The sequence below is a fragment of the Dendrobates tinctorius genome, unplaced genomic scaffold (genome assembly GCF_039654945.1).
Source record: "Dendrobates tinctorius isolate UK_male_01 unplaced genomic scaffold, ASM3965494v1 ptg000278l, whole genome shotgun sequence".
Taxonomy (NCBI): Eukaryota; Metazoa; Chordata; class Amphibia; order Anura; family Dendrobatidae; genus Dendrobates; species Dendrobates tinctorius.
Genome location: NW_027361945.1, coordinates 1,160,938 through 1,170,450, shown reverse-complemented (window position 1 = coordinate 1,170,450; position 9,513 = coordinate 1,160,938). Strand labels below are relative to the sequence as shown.

The window sequence follows — 9,513 nt, the reverse complement described above, 5'->3', positions numbered from 1 at the left end:
CTCATAACTGACTTTGGCACGGGTACTCCCTCCTGCCCAGCTTGGTTCCAGCCCTGCCTGCTGTTTCCGGGAAGTGTCAATGTCAGTTTGCCACCCCAAGTTGCCATGTCGTGTTGCGGTTGGGTTAGCTGAGGCTAGGGTGCCAGCAGTTTAGGTGCTTCCTATGTGGACTGCGGGTTCTGGTAAGAAAGGCTTGTTCCGTAGTGCCAGTAGGACAAGCACCCCCTGTAGGACTGTGTGATTCGGTAACTGCGGCCAGCTTGCGGCATGCCAACTTTGCTTTTCAGGGGTAACTTCAGCTGCCCCTCCGGGTTCCAGCACCGTCAGCTGGTTCTCGTCAGAGCCTTTGGCCTAGGTGCCTCCATCTCGGTATCCGAGTTCCGGCAACGTCTGCTGGTCCTTGGTAGTGCTTTGTAGCACAGGTACCTCCTGCTTAGTAACCGGGTTCCAGCACCGTCAGCTGGTCCTCGGTTGTGCCATTGGCTCTTATTCCTTCTGCTGCCCCTCTGGGTGCCAGCACTGTCAGCTGGTCCTCGCTATTTCCATTTGCTCTTGCAGCTTATGCTACCCCTCCGGGTTCCAGCACCGTCAGCTGGTTCTCGTCAGAGCCTTTGGCCTAGGTGCCTCCATCTCGGTATCCGAGTTCCGGCAACGTCTGCTGGTCCTTGGTAGTGCTTTGTAGCACAGGTACCTCCTGCTTAGTAACCGGGTTCCAGCACCGTCAGCTGGTCCTCGGTTGTGCCATTGGCTCTTATTCCTTCTGCTGCCCCTCCGGGTGCCAGCACTGTCAGCTGGTCCTCGCTATTTCCATTTGCTCTTGCAGCTTATGCTACCCCTCCGGGTTCCAGCACCGTCAGCTGGTTCTCGTCAGAGCCTTTGGCCTAGGTGCCTCCATCTCGGTATCCGAGTTCCGGCAACGTCTGCTGGTCCTTGGTAGTGCTTTGTAGCACAGGTACCTCCTGCTTAGTAACCAGGTTCCAGCACCGTCAGCTGGTCCTCGGTTGTGCCATTGGCTCTTATTCCTTCTGCTGCCCCTCCGGGTGCCAGCACTGTCAGCTGGTCCTCGCTATTTCCATTTGCTCTTGCAGCTTATGCTACCCCTCCGGGTTCCAGCACCGTCAGCTGGTTCTCGTCAGAGCCTTTGGCCTAGGTGCCTCCATCTCGGTATCCGAGTTCCGGCAACGTCTGCTGGTCCTTGGTAGTGCTTTGTAGCACAGGTACCTCCTGCTTAGTAACCGGGTTCCAGCACCGTCAGCTGGTCCTCGGTAGTGCCATTGGCTCTTGTTCCTTCTGCTACCCCTCTGGGTGCCAGTACCGTCAGCTGGTTCAAGAGGACAAAGAACAGGAAGACAACCACCAAGATGCAAAACAACAAGAGAGAGAAGACAAAGAAGCATAAAAAAACAAAGCAGAAGAACATTAAGCATAAGACTAATACTCTGAGCAAATGATATTATCTTATTTATAAGCAGAAGAAGACTAAGAAGTGTATGGGGGTGAGTCCGTTCCTCCTCGTGGTGCCCCTGGAAAAGGCCTGCTGCTGCAGGCCAAACTGAACGCGGACAAATCCTGTTGTAAATCTTTTGTGACAGGCAGAACAGAAGGTGTAAACTTCTAACTTTTCTAGATAACAACTACAGGAATGCCTGACACAAACAAGAATATGATGAAGAAGAATAGGAAGAAGATGAAGAAGTTGAATATGTAGAATAATAATTGTTGAATAAGAAGAATATGAAGAATGTAAGAAAAGGAAGAAGAAGAAGAAGAATGTAAAAAAAGGAAGAAGAAGAATGTAAAAAAAGGAAGTAGAAGAATGTAAAAAAAGGAAGAAGAAGAAGAAGAATGTAAAAAAAGGAATAATAATAAGAAGAAGGTAAAAAAAGGAAGAAGAATAAGAAAGAAGAAGAAAGAAGAAAGAAGAAGAAGACATACATGTCTGGCAAAATATAAATGAGGCTAACATAGTCAATATCTTTGTAACTCCTAACGTCTTTAAAAAAAAAGTTTAATTCCTGCTATTCCATTTTATTGGGCTAAACCTCTATGGCTTTAATGTCTCCTCCACCTCCCACAATACATTCTACATTATTCTTAGTTGTTTTTCTTCATGTAGAATTAACCTACAAGGAAAGAAAGGGTTTTTTTTAATTCCGATATTTTGGCCCCATTGACTTGCATTGGTTCCTGGTATCGGAATCGGCGATACCGATACTTTTTTTTTAAGATCGGCCGATCCATTCTGATCCGATATTTTCAAGTATCAGCTGGTATCGCTCAACTCTAGTGGTCAACTTTTTTCTACCTCTTGACAAGAGCCCCAGACTGCCGCCTGTGGCAAGAAACAAGAAGCGGCAAGTCATCTATGGTATCCCTGAAAATATGATTCAGGGCCGTCAATGAAAAAATAAAAAAGCAACAGCTTTCTCTTTTTCTGTAAAATTTTTATTATTATTATTATTATTTATTGTTATAGCGCCATTTATTCCATGGCGCTTTACATGTGAGGGGGGTATACATAAAAACAAGTACAATAATCTTAAACAATACAAGTCATAACTGACTTTATTGTGTAAAAGCAGCAAAACCTAAAAATCTCTTTAAGGCTAGTTTCACACTAGCGTTTTTTTGCGCTGCGTTTGGAGCGCACATCAAACGCATACAAAAAACGCTTACAAACACTTGTAAACGCAGCTTTTTTTGGGACATAATCGTGCGCGGTAAGCCAAAAAAACGCAGCAATTATATGCGTTTGTAAACGTTTTGCATGCGTTTGCGTGATTATTGTGCATAATGTCACAATCACAGGATTTTACAAATCATTGACCAATTATGACTCATACTCCACCAATTGGACAGCAGTGGGCGTGTGTTATTGGAATTCCTTATCTAGACCCAGTTTACAGCTATTCTTCCCAGTTGCTAGCAGTTTTTGATGAAGACATGGATCTGCGCTGGAAAAGCTTTCACTTCAACTTGGATCTGGACATTAGGATGGCTCAAGCTTACGCAGTTGCTTGCCATGAACAAAGAGAGAGAGAGAGACAGCAAAGACGGCAGCGGCAGCATTTGTGGATTCATCCTATTGTTGAACTCCTGGAGAACCGTGGAGTGTACCACACCCTCTACAGCGAGCTACAGGCAAACCCGGATAAATTTACGGATTACACACGGATGTCCCAACAAAGCTTCATGTATTTACTTGGTCGTGTACAAGATGTCATCCGTAGACAGGACACACAGCTCCGTCATGCGATTCCTCCCGAGGAACGGCTCCTGGTCACATTACGGTACGTAACCACTGACTGCATGATAGTATTGGTTCTTTGATGTAGTAGTATATTATGGCAGAATTCTTGATCTGCCATGTACTAAAAGTATGCTGCATTGGTTTGAGGCATTTTTTTTAAAGAAAAGGATGCATATTTATTTATTGGTGTGCCCTTTTTTGTGTTAAAAATCCCTATACACAAATATAAATTCTTGTTGTTTCTTTGTGTCCCAGATTCCTGCACCCTCTCTTCTCTGCACTTCCAGTTCCGTCTTGGAATATCCACCTTGTCTGGAATAGTTGCAGACACCTGCCGGGATTTGTGGGACGTTCTCTGTCCAGAATTTATGCCCCTGCCCACTGTGGAAAAGTGGCTTGAAAATGCAGAAAGATTCTGGACAGTCTGCAATTTCCCTAATTGTTTGGGTGCGGTGGATGGGAAACACATCAGGATTATAAAACCCAAAAGAACTGGATCAGAGTACTACAACTATAAAAAGTACTTCTCTACAGTACTAATGGCCATTTCTGATGCAGACTGTAAGTTTGTTGCAGTGGACATTAGTGCATTTGGGCGTGGAAATGACTCCCAGGCTTTTAAGAACTCAGTCATGGGACGGAGGTTGTATGGCAACCAGTTCAATTTCCCCATGCCACGGCCTCTTCCCAACACCGAAGGTCCGCCACAGCCCTTTTTAATAGTTGGGGATGAGGCATTCCAGATGTGCCAACACCTGCTCAAACCATACTCCAGCCGGGACTTGGAGCACACTAAAATAATTTTTAATTACAGGTTGACCAGGGCCAGAAGAACTGTAGAGTGTGCCTTTGGTATCCAGATGGCGAATTCTCTCCACAGCCATTAATCTTAAACTAGAAACTGTGGATGAGGTGGTGAAGGCCTGTGTTGTTCTACACAATTTTGTGATGGATAGCGAGCACCCTAGTTTTGAACTAGATGATTCCTCTCCTAACCCTTTGCCAGAATTTAATCAGCACCCTCTACGGTCATCTGTTGAAGTAGGGCAAATGAGGGACCAATTTGCAACCTACTTCACCTCTGATGTTGGATGGGTGGCCTGGCAAGAGCAAATGGTGAAACCTAATTTTTATGTGTTGTGTATGTTAATAAAACGCCTGTGTTTATACCTGTATGTTTTTTTTCTTCAAAGTATGATACAACGCCAGGTTCATGACCATATGATGTGTATTTTCAACATCAACTCACTTTGTAAACACACATTAAATAGAGTATGAGGTTGTTTAGAACTTGGTTCACCAACTCCAGTCCTCAAGGTACACCAACAGATCATGTTTTCAGGATTCCCTTTGTATTGCACAGGTGATGCAATTATCACACGAGCAATACTAAGGAAATCCTGAAAACATGATCTGTTGGTGGGCCTTGAGGACTGGAGTTGGGGAACCCTGATTTACAAGGTCTATCTATAATAACCTTGGATTGTATTCCAAACAGTAAAATGATGTTACAAAACACCATAGTAGATTAACTGATAAGGATACTCATCAAGGTAACAATAGATAGTCCTTGCAATCAACACCATCATCTATTACGTTACCTGAGCAAAGACACTGAGGCCATGTAAAAAATGAACGTATATTGAGTTTTTCTTGTTTGCAGATACATATCTCCAAAATTGACACATGAAACATGTGTCATTTATGGAGCTATGTGTGCACAAAAAAGAAAAGTGTACGGCGCAGTGTGTGTACGGCGCACTGTGTGTAGGCGGCAAAAGACACACTAACCAAACATTATTTGAACACAAAATATTCAATGTTTATTTTTTTTAATTAAAATTATTTTCACTTTGAAGGACGTTTGGGAGAAGTGTTGGATTCTTTGGGGGTGTGTAGAGAGGATGAACGGCTGGAAACTGAGGAAGGGGTTCTAGGTGAAGGTGCTACTAAATTACTGGGGGAAGGGAGGTCAGGCATGATAAAGGAGGAAGGTTGTGAAACATTGGAAGGAGAGGGGGGATTGAGTAACAAAGTCTTTTTGTTTTTTCTTCTTTGGGGCAGGAGTCGCCTGCTTGGACCGACTACCACTGTGTGACCGCCTTCCATGGCTTGACTGCCTAGAGCTGCTGGTCCGTGGACGATGTGAATAAAAAACAGAATGAGGGTCTCCCCTAGGGTGCTCGGTGGTGGCGCTGGCGGTGCTCCTTGAAGGTGAAATGGTGGTGACTGTGCTCATGGAGGATGAATTACGCCCGGTGCTTCTGGTGGGAGAAGTGTGGGCGGTGCTCCGATCTGGTGAAGTGGTGGCGGTGCTACTCTGATGTTGAGTTTTGGAGGTGCCATGAGGAGGCGAAGTGTTGGAAGTGATCCTCTGCAGAGTAGTGGTAGCGGTGCTCCTATGAGGGGATATGGTGGTGGTCCTCAGAAGAGTGGTGGTTGGGGTGCTCCTTGTATGGTGCGGAGTAGTGGTGGTGCTCTCATGCATTGGAGAAGTGGCGGTGCTCCGATCTGGAGATGTTCTTTCTGTGCAAACAGGTGAAGAGGTGGTGGCCCAATGAGATTTAGTGCTGGAGGTGCACCAAGATGTGGTAACGGTGGCAGTTCTGGTGCTCCAGACAGGAGCAGCGCATGACATGGCGGTGGCGGCGGGGGTGGAGTGTCCAGCAGCACTCGACATTGGTGTGGTGTAGTGGTGCCCAGCTTGGCTAGGAATGCAGGTGGCTGTGCAGTGATATGCAGCAGAAGTCGGTACTGTGGTGAAGCGAGTCAGTGGTGGCACAGGTGGGAATGACAACACTGACTGCTGCACGTACTGATTCTGCTGCATAGCCTGCAAGTAAGCAGTGTTGCAGGCCTGTAAGACAGTCAGCTGTTGCTTTGGACTAAGGTGATCCACCATGCCCCGTTCAATTTTACTAAAGAAATGGTGTGCTGGTCTATTGAGGTCGGCCTCCAGCCGGTTAAGGCGCTGTGCAGAAGAGTGGGAGAGGTGTTCCATGTAGTTAAAACCACGTTCCATTAGAGAAAATCCACTTTCCACTCTTTCGGACAGCGTCTTGAGACTGGCATGGAGGGCCTCGCTCAAGTACATGAACTCGGGCAAGACAGGCCTGTCCGAGGCCCTCTGCCGCTGGCGGGTAGTGCCCGCATAACCAGTGGCAGAGATCTGGGACAGGGGAACACCTGATTGACCAGCTTCCTGGTCACCATCTGTCTGTGTTGCTGACCTGCAACTTGCTTCCTGGCTGTCGGATGGCTGGTACCGGTCCGAGGTCGATCGATGAAGAACCACTCCCGGGACAGGTTGCAGGGTGCTGCTCCAGGTGCTGTGGAAAAAAAAGGAAAACATTAGCATCCAGCATTAACAAGACGGATCAGCTGTGGAACATAAATTAGGGTTAATAAGCCAAAAAAAAAAAAAATTACTTACGCTCTGGTGGCAAGTACTGGTCGTAAGAAATCCAAGGCGCGATGATACCGATACTTGGTTCTTGTCCTTGCAGAAGAGCCACTGCGAACCTGTCCCTCAGCACGAACATCAGTGTTGAAACGGTCCTTCATCGAGCGCCAACGTGTGCGGACTTTGTTCACTGTTGAAACAATGGAAAAGAAAAACAAAATTAGGTTGGACAACACAATGATGGTATCTATTACCACACACACCTGAGTTGTCGTCAATGCTGAATCACCAATAATTCAAATAAAAATGCATTCACTATTGAACCTGAGGACACATGTGTGTTTACTGCAACCAGATCTCTTGCAGTAAACACACATGTATCATCAGGATCAAGAGTGAACCATAAAAAAGACACAGCATTCAATACACAATGCGTACACTATTGAACCTGAGGACACATGTGTGTTTACTGCAAGCAGATCTCTTGCAGTAAACCCACATGTATCATCAGGATCAAGAGTGAACCATAAAAAAGACACAGCATTCAAGACACAATGCATACACTATTGAACCTGAGGACACGTGTGTGTTTACTGCAAGCAGATCTCTTGCAGTAAACACACATGTATCATCAGGATCAAGAGTCAATGCAGCATCACACAACAGAGAAATACTTACTGAACGCCTTTTTGACAGTTGCAGAGGCGCTGTCCCAGCCCTCCATCAATGCTGCAGCCACTTCATTCCATAGCCGCCGGGTCACCACAATGTCCTTGTACTGCTGGTCACGGCTGTCCCACAATGGGACACGCTCCTGGACAAGGCTGATGAGTTGCTCATCGTCTAGATAGACGTCCTCATCCCGTTGTGGAACCTAGAAAAGAAATACATTTAGAATCTTTGCATTTATGGAGAGTGGTGATGGAGAAGAAAAAAAAAGGGGAGAAAAGCTGGACAGAAAAACCAGAATCCAAAAAATGTAATAAAAAAATTAGGAAAAAACTTCCCTACCGTGCGTCTCCTTCCCGCCGTGCTTTGTGTACGCTGCTCCGGCTGCTCCCCCTCACATGGCTGGTCCGATGCTGAGGTCTGTAAAAGAAAATAAATAATTAAACATTTGGACAGGCAGGTATACTTCACAAGACAGCAAACTACTCACCTCACGCTCTGCGTCTGCCTATTCTTCCGCTGCTGGTGAGTATTCGGATCCAGAAGACATTCTAGCAAAAGAAAAAAATAAAACATTAGTACACATTATATATTTGAAAGCACAGGCTCACAGAAAAATTATACTCACATTAAGCTGCTGTGATCCAAAAATAGAATTAGTCTTACCGGTAATTCGGTTTCTAGGAACCTTCACCGACAGCAGTTATCGGAGGATGTCTCCCCGCCCTAATAGGGGACAGGAAATGCACAAGAGGTTAAATAACCCTCCCCTTCCTATTACCTCGCGTGTTTTTTCTGTACACGCTAGCATGTATAGTTGCCACCAAGGTGCAGGAATCATCCGGTAAAACATCAGGTAGGGAGGGAAATTAGTGCTGTCGTGGAAGGTTCCTAGAAACCGAATTACCGGTAAGACTAATTCTATTTTTTCTATTCACCTTCCACGACAGCAGTTATCGGAGAAATACCAACAACTAATTTCTTAGGGAGGGACAACAGCCTGCAGAACACATCTGCTAAACGTTAAATCCCTGTTGAAATTAAGTCTACAGTGTCTGGTGAATGTGTGGACAGATGACCAGGTGGCGGCTCTGCATATCTGCTCTGTAGATGCATCCCCTCTTCCTGCCCACGATGTTGCTACAGATCGAGTAGAGTGGGCTTTTAATGATGTAGGAGGGGAAACATTCTGTGACGAGTAGGCGAGGCTGATCGCTTGCTTGATCCAATTGGCAATTGTATTTTTTGCCGCCTTTTTACCTCTATTTTGGCCTGCAATTTGAACAAATAGGTTCTGATCAATCCTCCAACTTTCCGTCTGCTGTAGGTAGAAGAGGACTATTCTGCATACATCGAGGGTATGGAACCCTTCTTCTTTCGCATTGGAGGGATTTGGACAGAAGGAGGGTAATACGATGTCCTGGCTCCTGTGAAAGCTTGAGACTACCTTAGGCATAAAGGAGGGATCTAATCTTAGGATGATGCTATCTTCCATGATGGTTAAATATGGCTCCTGTATCAAAAGGGCCTGTAGCTCTCCAATGCGCCTTGCGGTAGTGATTGCTCCAAGAAAACTGTTTTTAGTGTCAAGTTTTTCAACGTCGCGGAAGCCAGAGGTTCAAACGGTTCGGCCGTCAAGCTTCTGAGAACCAGGTTCAAGTCCCAAGGGGGAATCTGGCTACGGAGTCTGGGACGGATCCGAGACGCCGAGGTCATGAACCGTTTAATCCATCGATGGCTCGCCAAGTCCTGATCATAGAATGAGCTAAGGGCTGACACTTGTACCTTTAGGCTGTGTGCACACGCTGCGGATTAGGTGTGGATTCATCCGCGCGGATTTTGTACAATCCGCAGGTGAAACCGCAGGTCAAAAGACCTGCGGTTTTACCTGCGGATTGCTCTGCGGTTTTGCCCTGCGGTTTTTCATCTCCTCAATGGAGGAGATGGCAAACCGCAGGAGAATCCGCAGAAAGAATTGACATGTCAATTCTTTCTGCGGATTGAAAACCGCAGATAATCCGCGCGGAAAATTCCGCACCGTCTGCACTGCGGTTTTTGATTCCCATAGGGAATCATTGTACTGTACACCGCAGCAGAAACTGCTGCGGGTCCGCAGCGGCCAAAACCGCTGCGGAACCGCAGCAAAATCCGCAGCGTGTGCACACAGCCTTAAGGTACTGGGTGTGAGACC

At 46.2% G+C, this 9,513-nt stretch overlaps 1 protein-coding gene across 1 annotated transcript; it reads right to left on the bottom strand.

The window, feature by feature from the left end:
• Positions 1-5,106: 5,106 nt before the first annotated feature.
• Positions 5,107-9,223, bottom strand: LOC141072598 (uncharacterized). The gene is made up of 2 exons (XM_073559886.1): positions 7,332-9,223; positions 5,107-6,843 (listed from the first exon to the last, which is right to left on the bottom strand). The coding sequence occupies exon 2, from the start codon at positions 6,606-6,608 to the stop codon at positions 5,223-5,225; it is 1,386 nt and encodes a 461-aa protein (XP_073415987.1). The 5' UTR covers positions 6,609-6,843; positions 7,332-9,223; the 3' UTR covers positions 5,107-5,222.
• Positions 9,224-9,513: the final 290 nt, after the last annotated feature.